This window comes from Hylobates moloch, unplaced genomic scaffold, assembly GCF_009828535.3.
Source record: "Hylobates moloch isolate HMO894 unplaced genomic scaffold, HMol_V3 SCAFFOLD_4, whole genome shotgun sequence".
In the NCBI taxonomy this organism is placed as follows: domain Eukaryota; kingdom Metazoa; phylum Chordata; class Mammalia; order Primates; family Hylobatidae; genus Hylobates; species Hylobates moloch.
Genome location: NW_026652279.1, coordinates 47,766,829 through 47,788,658, shown reverse-complemented (window position 1 = coordinate 47,788,658; position 21,830 = coordinate 47,766,829). Strand labels below are relative to the sequence as shown.

At 38.4% G+C, this 21,830-nt stretch overlaps 2 protein-coding genes across 5 annotated transcripts in view; one reads left to right on the top strand and one right to left on the bottom strand.

The window, feature by feature from the left end:
• Positions 1–8,426, top strand: part of ZDHHC23 (zinc finger DHHC-type palmitoyltransferase 23) — a 49,808-nt gene extending 41,382 nt beyond the window's left edge. The window contains exon 5 of the transcript XR_009213128.1: positions 5,220–8,426. The gene's annotated coding sequence lies outside the window, so the exon portion shown is untranslated. The remainder of the gene's footprint in view (positions 1–5,219) is intronic.
• Positions 1–21,830, bottom strand: part of CCDC191 (coiled-coil domain containing 191) — a 97,169-nt gene that overhangs the window by 24,720 nt on the left and 50,619 nt on the right. For 2 of the 4 annotated variants that reach the window (XM_058437485.1, XM_058437484.1), the window contains 5 exons: positions 18,884–19,338; positions 18,012–18,121; positions 15,826–15,908; positions 14,967–15,068; positions 2,876–2,956 (listed from right to left, as the gene is read on the bottom strand). In XM_058437485.1, coding sequence (XP_058293468.1) covers positions 2,876–2,956; positions 14,967–15,068; positions 15,826–15,908; positions 18,012–18,121; positions 18,884–19,338 — 831 coding nt within the window. The remainder of the gene's footprint in view (positions 1–2,875; positions 2,957–14,966; positions 15,069–15,825; positions 15,909–18,011; positions 18,122–18,883; positions 19,339–21,830) is intronic. The other 2 variants (XM_032150141.2, XM_058437486.1) reach the window with 1 other exon arrangement.

The window sequence follows — 21,830 nt, the reverse complement described above, 5'->3', positions numbered from 1 at the left end:
TTTAGTTAGAAACTTCAATATTCCTACCCATGAGCATGGAATGTTCTTCCATTTGTTTGTATCCTCTTTTATTTCATTGAGCAGTGGTTTGTAGTTCTCCTTGAAGAGGTCCTTCACATCCCTTGTAAGTTGGATTCCTAGGTATTTTATTCTCTTTGAAGCAATTGTGAATGGGAGTTCACTCATGATTTGGCTCTCTGTTTGTCTGTGATTGGTGTACAAGAATGCTTGTGATTTTTGTACATTGATTTTGTATCCTGAGACTTTGCTGAAGTTGCCTATCAGCTTGAGGAGATTTTGGGCTGAGACGATGGGGTTTTCTAGATATACAATCATGCCATCTGCAAACAGGGACAATTTGACTTCCTCTTTTCCTAATTGAAAACCCTTTATTTCCTTCTCCTGCCTGATTGCCCTGGCCAGAACTTCCAACATTATGTTGAATAGGAGTGGTGAGAGAGGGCATCCCTGTCTTGTGCCCATTTTCAAAGGGAATGCTTCCAGTTTTTGCCCATTCAGTATGATATTGGCTGTGGGTTTGTCATAGATAGCTCTTATTATTTTGAGATACGTCTGATCAATACCTAATTTATTGAGAGTTTTTAGCATGAAGGGTTGTTGAATTTTGTCAAAGGCCTTTTCTGCATCTATTGAGATAATCATGTGGTTTTTGTCTTTAGTTCTGTTTATATGCTGGATTACAATTATTGATTTGAATCAATATCATGAAAATGGCCATACTGCCCAATGTAATTTACAGATTCAGTGCCATCCCCATCAAGTTACCAATGACTTTCTTCACAGAATTGGAAAAAACTACTTTAAAGTTCATATGGAACCAAAAAAGAGCCCACATCGCCAAGTCAATCCTAAGCCAAAAGAACAAAGCTGGAGGCACCACGCTACCTGACTTCAAACTATACTACAAGGCTACAGTAACCAAAACAGCATGGTACTGGTACCAAAGCAGAGATATAGACCAATGGAACAGAACAGAGCCCTCAGAAATAATGCCGCGTATCTACAACTATCTGATCTTTGACAAACCTGACAAAAACAAGCAATGGGGAAAGGATTCCCTATTTAATAAATGGTACTGGGAAAACTGGCTAGCCATATGTAGAAAGCTGAAACTGGATCCCTTCCTTACACCTTATACAAAAATTAATTCAAGATGGATTAAAGACTTAAATGTTAGACCTAAAACCATAAAAACCCTAGAAGAAAACCTAGGCAATACCATCCAGGACATAGGCATGGGCAAGGACTTCATGTCTAAAACACCAAAAGCAATGGCAACAAAAGCCAAAATTGACAAATGGGATCTAATTAAACTAAAGAGCTTCTGCACAGCAAAAGAAACTACCATCAGAGTGAACAGGCAACCTACAGAATGGGAGAAAATTTTCGCAACCTACTCATCTGACAAAGGGCTAATATCCAGAATCTACAATGAACTCAAACAAATTTACAAGAAAAAAACAAACCCCATGAAAAAGTGGGCAAAGCATATGAACAGACACTTCTCTAAAGAAGACATTTATGCAGGCAAAAAACACATGAAAAAATGCTCATCATCACTGGCCATCAGAGAAATGCAAATCAAAACCACAGTGAGATACCATCTCATACCAGTTAGAATGGCGATCATTAAAAAGTCAGGAAACAACAGGTGCTGGAGAGGATGTGGAGAAATAGGAACACTTTTACACTGTTGGTGGGACTGTAAACTAGTTCAACCATTGTGGAAGTCAGTGTGGCGATTCCTCAGGGATCTAGAACTAGAAATACCATTTGACCCAGCCATCCCATTACTGGGTATATACCCAAAGGATTATAAATCATGCTGTTATAAAGACACATGCACACGTATGTTTATTGCGGCACTATTCACAATAGCAAAGACTTGGAACCAACCCAAATGTCCAACAGTGATAGACTGGATTAAGAAAATGTGGCACATATACACCATGGAATACTATGCAGCCATAAAAAATGATGAGTTCATGTCCTTAGTAGGGACATGGATGAAACTGGAAATCATCATTCTCAGCAAACTATCACCAGGACAAAAAATCAAACACCGCATGTTCTCACTCATAGGTGGGAACTGAACAATGAGAACACATGGACACAGTAAGGGGAACATCACACACCGGGGCCTGTTGTGGGGTGGGGGGAAGGGGGAGGGATAGCATTAGGAGATATATCTACTGCTAAATGACGAGTTAATGGGTGTAGCACACCAACATGGCACATGTATACATATGTAACAAACCTGCACGTTGTGCACATGTACCCTAAAACTTAAAGTATAATCATAATAAAATTAAAAAAAAAAAGAAACTTCAATATTCTTCTCTCAATAACTGATAGAAGCAGGCACAAAATCAGTAAGAATACAGATATAGATACAGTAAGACACAGTAAGACACACTCAAACAATGTGACTTGGCATTTCTACAGCAGACCAATGGCAGCTTAGTACTATAGTATTATACATATTCTTCTCAGGTGCACACGGAACATTCACTGAGATAGACAATATTCTGGGTCATAAAGCAAAACTTTACAATTTCATGCAGTGTACATTCTTGGAACATAAGGAACTTAAACTAGAAATTAAAACTAGAAATTAAACTAGTAGAAAGTTATCTGAAAGTCCTCAAATATTTAAAATTTAAAGAATAAACTTCTTAATAACCCATGGGACAATGAGGACATCTCAAGGGAAATTAAAAATATTTTGAACTAAATGAAGATAAAAATATCAAAATATGATAAACAAGTAAAAGAGAGATGGAAATTTACAGCAGTAAATTCACATACTAGAAAAGGAGAGGCCAGGCATGGTGGCTCATGCCTGTAATCTTACCACTTTGGGAGGCCAAGGCGGGAGGATCTCTTGAGACCAGGAACTTAAGACCAGCCTGGACAACATAGTGAGACCCCATCTCTACAAAAAATTTAAAAAATCAGTTGGACATGGTGGTGCATGCCTGTAGTCAGCTACTCAGGAGGCTGCGGTGAGAGGATTGCTTGAGCCCAGGAGTTTGAGGTTATAGTGAGCTATGATCACACCACTGCATTCCTGCCTGGGCAACAGAACAAGGCCCCGTCTCTAAAGAAAGAAAGAAAGAAAAAGAGAAAGATCTGAAATCAATAATTGAAGTTTATATCTTAGGAAACTAGAAGAAGAGAACAAAATCTTAAGGAAGGAGGAGGACAGAAATAAAAATTAAAGCAGAAATCAATGAAATTGAAAAGAGGAAAACAACAAAGAAAACCAGTGAAACCAAAAGTTAGTTTTTGAAAAGAAATAAAATTGATAAAACTGATATCCAGTTAAACTAGGAAAGAGAGAAAATATATATCACCAATATCAAAATTTAAAGAGCAGACATCAATACTGATCTCATAGATATTAAAAAGGTCATAAGAGAATACTATGACCTCTATTACAAAAGACTTGAAAACTTAGATTAAATGCTCAAATTTCCTGAAATATACAAACTACCAAGTTTTACTCAAGAAGAAAAAAAGAACTGAATAGCTCAATATCCATTAAAGAAATAGAATATGTTATTTTAAATCATTTTAAAAAAGAAAACTCCGGGTAAGGGATAAAAGACTATAAATTAGGTTCCGTGTATATTGCTCAGGTGATGGGTGCACCTAAACCTCACATATCCCCACCAAAGAATTTACTCATGTAACCAAATACCACCTGTTCCCCCAAAACCTACAGAAATAAAAAAATTAATATAAAATAATAAAAAAAGAAAACTCCAGGCCCAGTGGTTTCACCAGTGAATTCTACCAAACATTTTAGAGAGAAATAACACCAACTTTACATACTCTCTTTCAAAAAATAAAAAAGGGTATACTTCCCCCATTTTATGAGGCTAACCATTATCCTAATACCACAACAAGACAAACATAATATAAAAAGAAGGAAACGCAGGTTGGGTGTAGTGGTGCATGCTTAGAATCCCAGCTACTCAGGAGGCTGGGGCAAGATAATTTGAACCCAAGTGTTCAAGACTAGCCTGCACAACATAGTGAGAAAGCACCTCAAAAAAAAAAAAAAAAAAAAAAAAGGCCAGATGTGGTGGCTCATGCCTGTAATCCCAGCACTTTGGGAGACTGAGGTGGGCGGATCACAAGGTTAAAAGTTCAAGGCCAGCCTGGCCAACATGGTGAAACCCCGTCTTTACTAAAAATACAAAAATTAGCTGGGTGTGGTGGCGCATGCCTCTAATCCCAGCTACTCAGGAGGCCAAGGCAGGAGAATCACTTGAACCCAGGAGGTGGAGGTTACAGTGAGCTGAGATCGCGCCACTGCACTCCAGCCTGGGCAACAGAGTGAGACTCCATCAAAAAAAAAAAAAAAAGAAAAACAAACAAACCCCCCAAAAACCAAATTCTTAACAAAATACCAGCACATGAAATCTAACAATATATGAAAATAACACACATGACCAAGTGGAGTTCATCTCAGGAAGGCAAGGATAATTTTACATTGGAAAACCAATCAATGTAGTTTACTGTATTAGTAGAGGAATTAAGAAAACTGCATGATCATATCAAAGATGCAGAAAAAGCTTTCAGTGAAATTTGTAATAAACACTCTCAGCAATCTAGGAATAAATGAAAATTTCCTTCATGTAATAAAAGGCATTCATGAAAAACCCACAGCAAACATCATACTTAATGGTGAGATACTGAATGCTTTCCCCCTAGATCTGAAACAAGGCAAGGATGTCTTCTCTCACCATGCCCATTCCATCTCATATTGGAAGTCCTAACTAATGCAATAAGGCAAGATAAATAAGTAAAAGGCATGCAGATTGGAAAGGAAGAAATAATATTGCATTTATTAGTAGACAACCTGTTTACCTAGAATATTCCAAATAATTTATAAAAATACTTCTGGAACCAAAAAGTGAGTTTAGCAAGACTGCAGGATACAACATCAACATACTAAAATGAATTATGTTCCCATATTAGCAATGAATAGATGGAATATGAAAGTTTAAAAAAAACATGATTTACAATAGTTCCCCAAAAATGCAGTAGTTAGGTACAAATCTAACAAAATATAAGATGTGAGGAAAGCTATAAAAACAATGATGAAAGAAATCAAAGATATAAATAAATGGAGAAAAGACATCAGCAAGATGGTGGAATAGCAGCTTTCTACCATCATATCCCCACAGAAGCACTGATTTTGACAAGTACCCATGGATGAGTGTACCTTTGTGGAAGTCCGGAAGTCCAGCAGTGAAGTTCCAGCACATCACTGGACACACTGAAGAAGGTAAGAATAGTTTCATTTTATCTAGGTCACCCCTCCCCCAATGCAGCATAGTTTAATGCCAAGAGAGACCCCCACAGCCTGTGATTCCTCCCATGGAGGAAAGTGAGAGGAGAGCGAGTAAGCATTCAGCTCCCTCAGCTGTGTAGGATGCTGCCCAAGAGGCCCACTTCTTTCTTACCTTACCCAGATTACTGAGGTAATCAGCATAGCTGAGTGGTTTGAGGAGGCTGGGAACAGAGAAGAAAGGCCACAGACCTTACTAACCAATAAACAACCAAATGAAGAAAGGCCACAGACCCTATAACCAATAAACAACCAAATGAAGAAAGGCCACAGACCCTATAACCAATAAACAAACAAATAAGGAGATTGAATTAGTAATTTAAAAATATAACAAAGAAAAACCCAGGACTTCATTGGTGAATTGTATCAAACATTTAAACGGGGACTGTTGTGGGGTGGGGGAAGGGGGGAGGGATAGCATTAGGAGATATACCTAATGCTAAATGACGAGTTAATGGGTGCAGCACACCAACATGGCACATGTATACATCTGTAACAAACCTGCACGTTGTGCACATGTACCCTAAAACTTAAAGTATAATAATAATAATAAAAAAGAATTAATGCCAATTCTTTTCAAACTCTTCCAACAAAACTGAAGAGAAAGGAACACTTCCACACTCATTTTATGAGGCCAGCATTCCCCTGATACTAAAGGCAGACAAGGATACTACAAAAAAAATTATAGGCCAATATACCTGATGAACATAAATGCAAAAATCCTGAACAAAATAGTAGCAACCTCCTTGAACCCGGGAGGTGGAGGTTACAGTGAGCTGAGATCGCGCCATTGCACTCCAGCCTGGGCAACAGAGTGACACTCCATCAAAAAGAAAAAAAGAAAAACAAGCCCCCCAAAAACCAAATTCTTAACAAAATACCAGCACATGAAATCTAACAATATATAAAAATAACACACCATGACCAAGTGGAGTTCATCTCAGGAAGGCAAAGATAATTTTACATTGGAAAACCAATCAATGTAGTTTACCGTATTAGTAGAGGAATTAAGAAAACTACATGATCATATCAAAGATGCAGAAAAAGCTTTCAGTACACTATGATCAAGTAAGAGTTATCCCTAGGATGCAAGGATGGTTCAATATGCACAAATCAATAAATGTGATATACCATATTAACATAATGAAGGATAAAAATAATATGATCATCTCAACAGATGCAGAAAAGCATTTGACAAAACTCAACATCCTTGCATGATAAAAAAAAATTTCAGTAGGCTGGGTCACCCCTGTGACCCAGGTGTGGTGGCTGATGCCTGTAATCCAGCACTTTGAGAGGCTGAGGCAGGAGGATCACTTGAGCCCAGGAGTTTGGGACCAGCCTGGGTAACATAGTGACACCTGGACTCTATGATTCATACGGAAAGTCAAATGAACTAGAATAGCCAAAACATTCTGAAGAAGAAAAATAGAGTAGCAGAATTCACAATGCCTATAAAGCTACAGTAATCAAAGACAGTATTACTTGCAAAGGAATAGACATAAAGAAACAACAGAAAAGAACAGAGAGCCCAGAAATAGATCCACACAATATGGTCAACTGATTTTTGGCAAAGGTATAAAAATAATTTAATGGAGAAAAGATAGTCTTCTCAACAAATGATACTGGAACAACTGAAAGTCTATATAAAAAATAAATTACAGTATACCTCACAACTTATATTAAAATTAACTCCAAATGGGCTGGGCATGGTGGCTCATGCCTATAATCCCAGTACTGCACTTTGGGAGGCTGAGGTGGATGGATCACTTGAGGTCAGGAGTTTGAGACCAGTCTGGACAACCTGGTGAAGCCACGTCTCTACTAAAAATACAAAAATTAGCTGGGCATGGTGGCGTGTGCCTGTAGTCTCAGCTACTTGGGAGGCTGAGGTGGGAGAATCGCTTGAACCTGGGAGGTGGAAGTTGCAGTGAGCCGAGATCGTGCCACTGCACTCCAGCCTGGGTGACAGTGAGACCCTGTCTCAGAAAAAAAAAGAAAAGAAAAAAAAATTAACTCCAAATGGACCACAGACCTAAATATAAAATGTAAAACTTTGTGAAGGAAAAACTGAAAATCTGAATGACTTTGAGTTTGGTGATTAGTTCTGGATACAACACCAACAGCACAATCCATGAAAGAAAAAGGTGGTAAGGTTGACTTTATTAAAATTTAACACTTTCCTCTGTGAAAGACATTGTTAAGTGAATTAAAGTACAAGCCTTAGACTGGAAGAAAATATTTGCAAATCACATATCTAACAAAGGACTTGGTCCAGAATATATGAAGAACTTTTAAAACCCAACAATAAGTAAACAAAAAATGGACAAAAGATCTGAACAGATACTTCATCATAGAAGATATATGGATATCAAGTAAAGATATGAAAGGATTCTTAGCATTATTTGTTGTTAGGGAAATGCAAATAAACACCACAATGATATATTACTACACACCTATTAGAACATATTAAACCCCCCAAACTGATAATAACAAATGCTGATGAGGATGTGCAACAAAAAGACCTTTCATTTATCGTTGGTAGGAACACAAAATGGTGCAGCCTCTTTGGAATAGAATTTGGCAATTACCTATAAACTTAAACATTGACTTACCACACTACCTAGCAATCACATTCCTAGGTATTTACCTAAGTGAATTGAAAACTTAAAAAATTAATTTTTTTTTTTTTTTTAGAAACAAGGTCTTGCTTTGTCAATCAGGCTGGAGTGCAGTAGCAAAATAATAGCTCACTGCAACTTCGAACTCCTGAGCTCAAGGATCCTCCCACCTCAGCCTCCCAAGTAGCGGGGACTACAGGTGCATGTCACCACACCTGGCTAATTTCTTTTATTTTGTAGAGACAAGGTCTCACTATGTTGCCCAGGCTGGTATCAACTTGGGCTCAAGAAATCCTCCCATCTCAGCCTTCCAAAGTGCTGGGATTACAGGTGTGAACACCTGACTGAACTGAAAACTTAACGAGTCCAAACAAAAACCTGTATGTAAATGTTTCTAGCAACTTTATTCATAATTGCCAGAAACTGGAAGCAATATCAACAGAGGGATAACTTGCATATGCAGATGAAATTCTATTGGAATACTATTTGATGATAAAAAGGACCGAGCTTTTGACTCCTGCAACAAAATGGATGAATCATACATGCATTTTACCAAGTGAAAAAAGCAACACTGTATGAATCCACTGATATAACTTCTGGAAAAGGCAAAACACATAGGGATAGAAAACAAATCCGTGTTTGCCAGGGGTTAGGGGCTGGCGGATGTCCCACTGGGTACAATGTTCACTATTTGAGTGATGGGTAGTACGCTAAAGCCCAGACTTCAGCACTCCACAATACATCCATGTAACAAAACTGCATTTATACCCCCTAAATCTATAAAAATTAAAAAATGAGGGGTATACAGAGGAAGTTGTACCATGAAGGAACTGCTTTTTATAATACTCTGCATTTGTTAAAAGCCATAGCACTGTACATTACCAAGAGTGAACTTTAAAGTAGAAAAACAACAAAATCAACCAGAATGTCAGGGATTCCAGGATGGAATGTACCCTGTGACAAATGAATCTGACTGTATTAAAAACAAATGACAAAACTGTACTCAAGGAGCTGGGGAAAATAGGTGCTGACCTAGGGAAAAATAGGAGCTGACCTAAGTAACCTAAAACTTATTTTAGTAGAATGATTTGTATTGCTTTGGGTATATACCTAGCAATGGGACTGCTGGGTCAAATGGTATTTCTGGTTCTAGATCCTTGAGGAATCGCCACACTGTCTTCCACAATGGTTGAACTAGTTTATGTTCCCACCATCAGTGTAAAAGTGTTCCTATTTCTCCACAGTCTCACCAGCATCTATTGTTTCTTGACTTTACTAATCGCTATTCTGACTAGCGTGAGATGGAATCTCATTGTGGTTTTGATTTGCATTTCTCTAAAGATCAGTGATGATGAGCTTTTTTTTTTTCATATGTTTTTTGGCTGCATAAATGTCTTATTTTGAGAAGTGTCTGTTCATATCCTTTGCCCACTTTTTGATGGAACTGTTTGTTTTTTTCTTGTACATTTAAGTTCTTTATAGATTTCGGATATTAGACCTTTGTCAGATGGATAGATTGCAAAAATTTTCTCCCTTTCTGTAGGTTCCTGTTCGCTTTTATGATAGTTTCTTTTGCTGTGCAGAAGCTCTTTAGTTTAATTAGATCCCATTTGTCAATTTTGGCTTTTGTTGCAATTACTTTTGGTGTCTTTGCCCATGCCTATATCCTGAATGGTACTGCCTAAATTTTCTTCTAGGGTTTTTATGGTTTTGGGTTTTACATTTAAATCTTTAATCCATCTTGAGTTAATTTTTGTATAAGGTGTAAGGAAGGGGTCCAGTTTCAGTTTTCTGCATAGGCTAGTCAGTTTTCCAAGCACCATTTATTAAATAGGGAATCCTTTCCCCATTGCTTGTTTTTATCAGGTTTGTTAAACATCAGATGGTTGTAGATGTGTGGTGTTACTTCTGAGGTCTCTGTTCTGTTACATTGGTCTACATGTCTGTTTTAGTACTAGTACCATGCTGTTTTGGTTACTGTAGCCTTGTAGTATAGTTTGAAGTCGGGTAGGATGATGCCTCCACCTAAAGACTCATGTACATATATATTTATTGCAGCACTATTTACAATAGCAAAGACTTGGAACCAAAACAAATAACCGTCAATGATAGACTGGATAAAGAAAATGTGGTACATATACACCATGGAATGCTATGCAGCCATAAGAAAGAATGAGATTATGTCCTTTGCAGGGACATGGATGAAGCTGGAAGCCATCATCCTCAGCAAACTAATACAGGAACAGAAAACCAAAAACTGCATGTTCTCACTCATAAGTGGGAGTTGAACAATGAGAACACATGGACACAGGGAGAGGAACAACACACACTGGGGCCTGTCGGGGGGTGGGGAGCAAGGGGAGAGAGAGCATTAGGACAAATACCTAATGCATGCCGGGCTTAAAACCTAGATGATGGGTTGATAGGTGCAGCAAACCACCATGGCACATGTATACCTATGTAACAAACCTGCATGTTCTGCACATGTATCCTGGATTTTAATTGGAAACCATAAGGTTAAAGATAAATGGAACTGTACATAAACACTGTACTGTATTTGGTAATTTTTTTCTCGTTGGGATTTGGGTAATCAGTTCTGAAACTGCTTTACATCTATCCTGGGGTTGAACAAATAAGTAAATAGATGAATTGTGGGAGCCAGGTTTTATGCTGTCAGAGGGCATTTACAAATAAGCAAGAAGGGAAGCATAGGATAAACCCTCTAGTGCTGGATTAGAGCCAGAAACATCATTATGAACTCATATTTAGGTAGAGTTACACATACATGTATGTACATATACACACAGAGATGGATAGATACAGAATGATTACAGATAGGTATGTATACATAGCATAGCATACATATATTACCTACCTCCAACTGCCAAGGTCCTAGAATTAGTGACACCCCAGTAGCAATTAGACCCTCAGTACTTAGATCTTGCTTTCCAAATACCATTTATAACTAAGAACCCTCAGAGAAATGGCTTATTCATGAGGGCAGGGCAATGAAAAAATAAAAGATGAATACCATCAGAAAGTAAAGTGCCCAAAAAACACAAAATAATGGGGGCATGTCAAAGGGACAATAGGAGCCAACCTTGAAGAGCTCCCAGTGGCCAAAGCTGAAACAATTTGAGCAACAAAATAAATAACATAGTGTTTTTAATAACCCAAAGTATAAAATAAACATACAGTCATATGCTACATAATGATATTTGGGTCAATGAAAAACTGAATGTATCAAGGTGGCCCTATAAGGTTATAATGGAGCTGAAAAATTCCTATTGCCCAGTGATACTATGGCTGTTCTAATTCATAGTGCCACACACTACTCAAGCAGTTGTGGTAAAGCTAGTATAAACAAACTTACTGTGCTGCCAGTCATATAAAAGTGGCCGGGCGCGGTGGCTCAAGCCTGTAATCCCAGCACTTTGGGAGGCCGAGGCAGGCGGATCACGAGGTCAGGAGATCGAGACCATCCTGGCTAACACGGTGAAACCCTGTCTCTACTAAAAATACAAAAATTAGCCAGGCGTGGTGGTGCATGACTGTAATCCCAGCTACTCGGGAGGCTGAGGAAGGAGAATCACTTGAACTCGGGAGGCGGAGGTTGCAGTGAGCTGAGATCGCACCACTGCACTCCAGCCTGGGCAACAAGAGTGAAACTCTGCCTCAAAAAAAAAAAAAAAAAAAAAGTTAACTATAAAACAGCCTCAGGCAGGTCCTTCAAGAGGTATTCAAGAAGAAAGCATCGCTATCATAGGAGATGACAGCTCCACCGGTGTTATTGCCCTTGAAGACCTTTCAGTGGAACAAACTGTGGAGGTGGAAGACTGTGATACTGATGATCCTGACCCCCTGAGATAGCCCAATGGGTTCATAAACAAAATGGCCATGGTGGCAGAAATAGAGGTTATGCATGGGCTCAGGAACATGGACTTCCATGGGCTCAGGAACATGGACTTCCACTCACCAGCTGACCTGGCTAAAGGCACTGCCGAGTACCCAATCTGCCAGCAGCAGAGACTAACAATGAGTCTCTGATGTGGCACCATTCCCCAGGGTGATCAGGAAGCTACCCGGTGGCAGGTTAATTACAGTGAGCTGCTTCCATTAAGGAAGGGATAATATTTTGTTTTTACTGGAACAGACACTCTATCTAGTATGGATTTGCTTTCCCTGCATGCAATGATTCTACTAAAACTACCATCTGTGGACTTACAGATGCACTTTATCTACTGTCATAGTATTCCACACACCATTGCTTCTGACCAAAGAACTCATTTCACAGCAAAGAAGTATAGCAATGGGCCCATGCTCATGGAATTCACTGGCCTTACTATGCTCCCTACCATCCAGAACCAGGTGGATTGATCAAACAATGGAATAGCCCTTTGAAGACTTAGTTATAGCACCAGCTAGGTGGCAATACCTTGCAGGGCTGGGGAAGGTTCTTCAGAAGTCCGTACATGCTCTTAATCAGTATCCAATACATGGCATGGTTTCGCTGATAGCCAGGATTCAAGGGCCCAGGAATCAAGGGATGCAAATGAGAATGGTACACTATTACCCCTAGTAATACCACTAGCAAAATTCTGGCTTCCTGTTCCCACGACTTTATGCTTTACTAGCCTAGAGGTCTTAGTTCCAGAGGGAAGAATGCTTTTACCAAGAGACATAATGATTCCACTTAACTGCAAGTTGACTGCTACCTGGCCACTTTGGGCTCCTTGTGTCACTGAATCAACAGGCAAAGAAGGGAGTTATGGGGCTAGCTTGGGGTGACTGATCCTTCCTGCCAAGGGGAAACTGAACTACTACTCTACATGAAGGTAAGGAAGAATACATTTGGAATACAGGAGATTTGTTAGGGTGTCTCTTAGTATTAACATTGTCCTGTAATTAGAGTAAATGGAAAACTACAACCTAATCCAGGCAGGACTATGAATGTTGCTGTGACTTTAGGAATGAAGGTTTGGGTCACCTGTTGGGTAGAGAATCACAAGTAGCTGAGGTGCTTGCTGAAGGCAAGGGGAATATGGAGGGGTAGTGGAAGAAGGTATTTATAAATACCAGTTATGACCATGTAACCAGTTGTAGAAACAAAAACTGTAAGTGTCATGAGTATTTTCTCATTTTGCTATGAATACATTTGTGCATTTTCTTTCCTCTTATTCTTTTATAATGTAACTTTCTATCATAGTATTTAAGTTGCTAATATTATATCATTTATGCTATTTAAGTTATTTAAGTATTTAAGTTATGGGATATCATGGAGAAGAGTAAATATCACATAAGGACCTTACTTCCTCTTCTGAGGAATGGTTTAGTATGTTTTTAGTTGTATGCTGGATAGTTGTATCATGTTAGGTGGAATTATGATCATGCTATTGTCTTTATTTGCAGATTAACTATGGTTTAAGGAGATATGCATGGGTGCCGTGTTGACAAGGGGTGGACTTGTGATGGCTAATTTTATGTGTCAACTTGACTATACCATGGGGTGCTAGATTAAACATTATTTTTGGATGTGTCCTTAAGGATGTCTCTCGATAAGATTAGCATTTGAGTTGGTGGCCTTAGTAAAGTAGATTGCCCTCACTAATGTTGGTGGGCATCATCCAATCTGCTGAGAGCCTGAATAGAACTTTCAAAAAGGAGGAAGAAGGAAGAATTTGCCCCATTTTGCTTCCTGCCTCCCATCTGGAGCTGGGATATTGGTATTCTCTTGCTCTTTGACTGAGATTTATGCCATCAACTCCCCTGATTCTGAGCCTTCAGACTTGAACTGGAATTACACCACTGGGTTTCTTGGTTCTCCAGATGGCAGATGGCAGATAATGAGACTTCTCAGCTTCCATAATTGTGTGAGCCAATTTCTCAAAATAAGTCTCCCTCTGTCTATATGTCCTGCTGGTTCTCTTTTTCTGGAGAATCCTGACTAATACAATTCTCCATTCAAATTTCCTTTTCATGAAAATGCCTCTAATTTCTCCAAATTCTTCATGAAACATACATTATATGACTTTCTTGATCTCTCTCTCTTTTTTTCTTAGAGATGGTCTTACTTTGCTGCCCAGGTTGGAGTTCAGTGCCACAATGACAGCTCACTGCTGCCTCGAACTCCTGGGCTCAAGGATTACTCCTGCCTTAGCCTCCCAAGTAGCTGGTGATTATAGGCAGGTGTCACTGCGCCCAGAGGATTAAAATTTTTTTGGTTGAGACAGGGTCTTACCATCTTGCCCAGGCTAGTCTCAAACTCCTGGGCTCAAGCAATCCTCCCACCTCAGCCTCCCAAAAGTGCTGGGATTACAGGTGTGAGCCACCACATCTGGCCCCCTGATCTCTTTTGGTCTATGTAGCACATGATGGCAAATACTCTACAACAGTGTCTCTGACAGGTTTGTATTTTTAGGCCTTATCTTCCCAAGCAGAATTTAATAACTTTAGAGTAAGAGCTTTTTCTCTTATTTCTTCTGCGTGTATTATCACTTCTTCTTCCATTTGTTCATTCATTTATTCACTCATTAAACACAAATCTGCTGGGTGCCAATACAATAGCGAACAACACCAGACTGTTCCCTTAACTCTTACGGAGATTACAGTTTAGTTGGGGATGTAGAAATGAATAAAACAGCCATAAAACAAATGCACAATGATAAGTGTCAATAATGTTCTGAAGGGAAGATACTTGATGAGAGTCCACAAAGGGGTACCCAACCTAATTCTGAGTGGAGAGGAGGGTGGGCAGGGCAGGAAAGGCTAATCTGGACAAAGTTCTGTTTTAGCTGAGATCTGAAGAATGAGTAGCTTTTCACAAAATAAGATAGAGAAAAGAAGTGAGGGTGAGAGAAGAGTATTCCAGATAGAAGTTCTGGGTTAAAGAAGGTGCACAGGGCCACAGTATCACACACAGCAAGCCTCAAGATACAGGGACTGACCAAATAGACAATACTAACCATTTTCTTCAGTCTCTTCTCTTCTCGTTTTCTTTCAAGCTGTGCCTCCTTTTCTTCTGCCTCCCTTTTCTGACGTTCCTCCTCTTGGGCCTTTAACTGGGCCTGATTGAGATTAGAACGCAGAAAAATCAGAACCCTCAATTTGAACAGAAATGTGATCTTTTATGTTTAGGATAGTCAAGTGTCTACCAAAGTGCCTGTCCTATCTCTGGAAGAAGTCTGCACTTTGTGATAAAAGTAGAAAACTCAATCAACCTGTCATCAGTTATGTAACTTAAAAGTTTCTACAGAAGAATCTTTTTCTACTTGAGAAGGTAAGACTGATCATAAATAAGATCACCAATTTTTCATTAAAAAATGATTACTTTTTAGTTCTTACTGTCATCTGTGAAAAACTAACTCCAAGTTAGAAACAGTTTAGGGGGAAAAAGGTTTTCTTTCATTTCACCAGAAAACCCCCAATTGTTGGAAATGTTTATTTTTTCTTGGTAGTTACAAAATTTACTTTGGATAGTCTAGGTCAAAACTTTGGAAAATAAGAACTATCCCCCTTTGCAAATTCAGTAGGTCAGACATCTACCTATAATACACTAATCTTGGTTATGTCTAAATCTTCTAATCTGCTGGCTCTCATCAACTTTTATAACATTTTCTTCCTGCTGTGTTAATGACGTTGATGTTTCTGTCCCCCTTATTTTCCTAAAATTGTCACAGAATTCAGGCCAGTAGGCCAAAAAACCATTTCCAAAGTTGATGTAACTCTATTGTCTCAAGAGTTCTGAAAAAGCAAGGTTTCATTTTTTAAGAAAGACCTAGACAAATCCTTTTTTTGACTCAGTTTGCATTTTGAATCTATTACCAATTTTTCTTCTTCTTGTTTTTTCTTCTTCTCTGCCAAGATCCGCCTACGTTCAGCTCGTTGAATTGCTCTCTCTTCCATAGCTAGAAAATAGTAACAGAGTTCTAATATCTTTTATATTGAAAAAATATGAGGAACACTGCAAGAGAAATATCTCCATTTCATAGTAAAATTTAGTGTTATTATTAGGGTTTTCTTGTAAGTTGAATGTTCACAATCTCAGAAAATATATAGAGATAAATAGAACTTATATATGCTACAGGTTAAAGACCTACTATCCCATCCTCAGCAATGAGGAACAATTTATAAATTAATTATTTTGTTTACATTTTTATTAAAATAATTGTTTACTGATTTATAATGTGCCTTGATGATAGACTTTTAGTATATGAAACTCAGAAACCAGAATTCTAATTTGATTATATGTTTGATGAATGCAGAAAACTTTAATTACATCTAACAAGTACTTTGAGAGTAGAATTGTTCCTCAAATCCTATTGAATCTGCTAATTTTTCTTAAGTCACTGTACATATATCTGTATATATAAGAACAACAACAAACAAACTAAAGTTTGGGGTCACGATGAATATATTTGAATCTAGTTTTAAGGCCTGGATATACAGATGGGCAGGAAATGGAATTGTACCAGGCATTTGGAGAACTGGCATCTGAACGAATTTGAGTGTCAGACTCCTGTTCTTGACAGTCTATTAAATATCGATCCAAAAGAAACAAATGTGCAAGATGGCCTGATAATATGACTCTATAATCAGTTGGGGCTTTCATAGGAAGAGGGGCATGGATGGGAGGAGTATCAAGTTCTGCTTACCTAAGTCAGCCAATAGTTACTTTCAGTTCCTTGTGCCATATTTTAGAGGAAAGAATTTAAGTCCAAGTTTTAAGAATTAATAAACAAAAAACTCACCAGGCTATTTCTCACAGATATTAAGTGTCTGCTTTGCTGAAAAAGAATGGCAGTGCCACAGATGGCGAGAGTGAAATTGTCTCTAAGAAGGCAGAAATAGATTAGGGGATTAAAGTAAGGGACCCCTAAGAAGCAGAGTCTCTGGTAATATGCCCTTTGCCCATCTTTTCTAGATCTAATCATTAAAAGACTACTTGAAAGTAGACTGGGCTTCTGAAATAGGTAACTCCTTGACCAAACAATAATTTAAAAAAAATAATCACACTTAACCGGGCATTTCCTGACCAAGCTTAACGATAGGCAAAGACAGCATAAATTGCTGTCCTGGCAGATAGTTAATGCAAAGACTGCCAATTTCTTCATTAGTAGGAATTGACTACAGGCACAGCATCTTTCATTTGTAATTACTTGTTAAACCAGCAATCTTGTCACAGGTAAAAAATCAAATTTACAAACCACAATATAATTGTCAAAGTGCCGACCACCACATGCAAACATATGTACAGTGAAGGACTAAGCATATAGTAAAAACAATTAGCAGATTCACTAGGTGGGTTCTGAAGAATGCTTCTATTCGTATAGTTTAGTTTAAATAAGGGTTTCTGGCCAGGTGCAGTGGTTCATGCCTATAATCCCAACCCTTAGGGAGGTTGAGGTGGGAGGACTGCTTGAGGCCAGGAGTTTGAGACCAGCCTGGGCAACACAGGAAGACCCTGCCTGTACCAAATAAATAAATAAGTGTTTCTAGGTACATCAAAAATGTTATCAAATTAAGATATCTGGTTTGTAGGTTTTATTACTAAAATCCTATCAAGTTATAACATTATAAAATGATATAACTTATCTTGGATTACTGTAAACTGATCAAATTTGAACATTAACAAAGTACGATGACAGGTGACCTTTATCAGTGTTTGTCCTTGGCAGTTACTCAGAGTTTTCTCATTTGTGTAATTATCCCTTTTTTTTTTTTCACAATCCAAATCTCAAATTACAGAAAAATGATACACCTTTCAGCTATGTTTTTTTGTGCGTGTGTTGGCTGAGAATGCCAAAAAGGTTGGCAAAAGGGGCAGGAAAAAAGTAGTGGGGCTCTCTGGTGTACTCCACTCCTCACATGTCTACCGTTCTGAGATTTTTGATGTCAGGTTCTGCCAAGTCTCAAAACCTCAAGAGTTGCCAGAATTCAGTACCAGTGTACACATTCTACTCTAGGAGAGAAGGTAACAACCACCAAGGCCACCACCGAGACAGCCCTGCCTTTTAGTATGGGATGCGGTGTCATCAATTGCTTTGGTTTCCTTTTGAGTCCAGAAACAGAATTTCGGGAGTCACTTCTGCCTTCAGTCCCAGGGGAAGCAACGGGTGAACTAGGGAAAAAATAAAGGAAAAGAATTTAGACTACTAACCAGTTTCCTTCAAAGTCCTTTGACCTGAGATGCTCAAAGCCTTTTACAGACCTTAATGAATCCCTACTCTCTGAGATAACTACATATTATATCCACTCCATAAATGTGTGTAATGAGGTATGGAAAGGTTGTGTGATCGGCATGAGTCTACACAGTGAGTCAGGTACTCTGACTGCCATCCTAATGCTTAAAATCCATAGGTGTCACCACATCTTATCCTACCATTTACCACATACAATGAGTATGTCTCAAGCACATATGAAACCATCTTACATGGCTTTTGAGAAACTTGGGCTTTTATTTGAGGCTCAAAGATGTTTTGTTTTATCCCTAACAACTACAAATTTAAGCTAGGAAATAAGCCAGCCCAGGGGCTGTTCCACGTGGACCTGATGTTGTCTGACTTGGCTTCTCAGCACTTAACATAGCTAGAAACCCAGAAATAGAGCAAGACAGCATTTTTCTCTTTAACTGGCATAGTAACAGAGATCCTCAAAGGCAGCCATGACCCAAATGCTAACTGTATAACTGGATCCTTACAGGCATCCTTGACTATCTATGCCTGTCATATGCTAGTCATAACATAGGCTTCTTTGCTTTGAGAGCGCAAAATCAAGGAAAAGGAAAGATCATGGAGCTCAGAAGCAGGGCAAAGAAGCTCAGGAGCCCAAAGTGAAAAACCCCTTAAAATGAGTCCAGAGAGTTCTGATAGAACAGACATACTTCACAAGCATCTGGCAAGTTCTTGGTTCCTCTTCTCTGGGCTTTGACAGCAGGTGGCTCTGTGCGTCTGTGACTGCTGAGGCACGCTCTGCTGCCCACTGAGCCTCTGCCAGCCGCTGGTTTTTCTTCAGCTCGATAATTGTTTTCTGCTGTTCCTGAAGTTTCTTCTTTTGCTTCTCAATCAGCTGTTGCTGGAAGACATGGCGGCTGTGGAAATGACCCAAGCAAAGCGGTTCTGCTTTCTGGCTGGTAGTTCCGAGTGTCTCATTGCCGCCAGGCTGTTGAGAGGGTTCAGCACCCAGGGTCTTGTGCTGCTTATTGCCAGGTGCACTCAAAGAGACATTCTGAAGGGAACCCTGCAAGTTGCCTGTTGTTGTTCTTCCTAGGGGAGGACTGAGCATACAACCACTGCTTCCCAAGGGAGGCTTTTCCCACAAAGGGGGCACAGCAGTCTCCTGAGAGAGAGAAACATGTTATAGCTCAACTATTTAAAGGACTGTGCTGATGAAATCCAACATTCATGAGGTCAGTATTGTTTTGTTTAATGGCACAACTGCCATGTATTGCAGGTAAAGGTGGTCTGTGCTCCTGGCCTGGCTACCTCAGAAGCCACCACTCTTAAAACATGCATTGCTGCTCACCATGAAAACTGGGAGAGTGGCCGGCTGTGGTGGCTCACGCCTGTAATCCCAGCGCGTTGGGAGGCCGAGGTGGGCAGATCACTTGAGGTCAGGAGATTGAGACCAGCCTGGCCAACATGGTGAAACCCTGTCTCTACTAAAGGTACAAAAGTTGGCCGGGCATGGTGGTACGCACCTGTAATCCCAGCTACTCGGGAGGCTGAAGCAGGAGAATTGCTTGAACCCGGGAAGCGGAGGTTGCAGTGGGCCGAGATCATGCTACTGCACTCCAGCCTGGGCAACACAGCGAGACTCTGGCTCAAAGAAAAGAAAACTGGGAGAGTGGCTACAGCTGTATGAACCATTGCCATGGGCCAGGACATTCGCAATAGCAAAAATGTTGTCTTATAAATTTCTAATTTGGACAGTTCATTTGTAAATTAGGCAAGGTTACTCCAGATATATATATATATATATATATATAAAACAGGAATTTAATATGCATAAACTGACTCTGAATTTTAGTGGAAATTTGAAGATGTTGTGGCAAAGGATATATTCTTTCTCAAGAATGTTTGAAAACCAAAGAATATCTTTACAAATGAATAATATATCTCTGTTCTTTCAATGCCTCTCCTGACACTAGTAAATTAATCATATGCCATAGTATAGGATATTTATTTATTTCAGCATCAAGGTCCCATTAAAGCCTAGCTAACCGTCTCCAGCTATTCCTGAACTATCTATGGGTGGGAAATATTTGGAAGGTCAGGATCATTGGGCAAATATCTGCATTACATAAGAATAATGTTACCTAATAATATTTTGTATTAGCATATCACTAGTTTTCAAAGCTTTATTACATAAATCCCATTTAATAGACTGAAGTACCATACTCAATTACAAGTTCTATACAGAGGGGAAGGAAACAAGAATTTTTATTCAGAAACAGCTATCTTGGCCAAAATAATGTCTTATTAAAATGTCTCTTCTAGAATGGTTTGATTCCATGTTCTAAGGTCTAAGTTTTTGATTCTGCCATCTGCAATGGCTTAAAGAGAAAAATGCTGTGAGCTATCTAAATATTAGAAGCTTCTTGTTCTAACAGGACGCCATCCTTAGGGACTCAAAAATATTTTTCACGATTATAGAAATGCTTTCCATAGACTCAACTGAAATGAAAGATGTGATATATGGAAACTCTGACATGTTAAACACTTTTAAAAGTAACCTTTTATTTCAGTAATGTCAGTGAACACTTATTCATGAGAACACCTGCTTAAGCAATTTAGTATCAAGCAGGGTATATGTTTTAGGTTCTTTTAAACTTGGTAGTAATGACACCTTATTAACCTAGCAAGACTGTGTCAAAGCCCTGAGTGAAGCGACAGGGTTTCTTTTGGATAATGGTAACTTTTTAACTTGAAAATAAAGAACATGAAGGAGAAGCTTAGTGGTACAGATTGTACTTAATAGAGCAGGAGTGAATGGTCTGACTTAATTAGAGAAAATCACCTATTAGCTAACTGATAATTTTGGAAAAATTCAAGGTACAGTTTGTGTGTTCTTAGTACATGAGTTTCTATGACTGTATAATTAATGAGCATCTAACTAAAGATTTTATATTTTCACTTGTTCATGTTTTGCTGTACACTCTGGAAAAAGATTAGTTTACTTAGTCTCTACAGGGTCTATTGTAGCCCTCTATTATAATTTGCTCCATTTTTAACAATACTATCCTTTCTTGATAAAGTCTTTTGTTCTTGATTTCAGAGATTTGGAGGCTTTTGTTCCCTTGAGTCTAAATATATATATATATATATATACACACACACATGTGTGTATATATACACACATATGTGTATATATGTATATATGTGTATACATGTATATATGTATATATGTATACATACACACATATGTGTATATATACACATATGTGTATATATGTATATATACACATATGTGTATATGTGTATATATGTATATGTATATATGTATATATACACATATGTGTATATGTGTATATATGTATATATATACACACATATGTGTATATATGTGTATATATATACACATATGTGTATATGTGTATATATGTATATGTGTGTATATATGTGTATGTGTATATATGTATATATGTGTATATATGTATATATGTATACATACACACATATGTGTATATATGTATATATACACATATGTGTATATATGTATATATGTATATGTATATATGTATATATACACATATGTGTATATATGTATATATGTATATATACACATATGTGTATATATGTATATATGTATATATACACATATGTGTATAT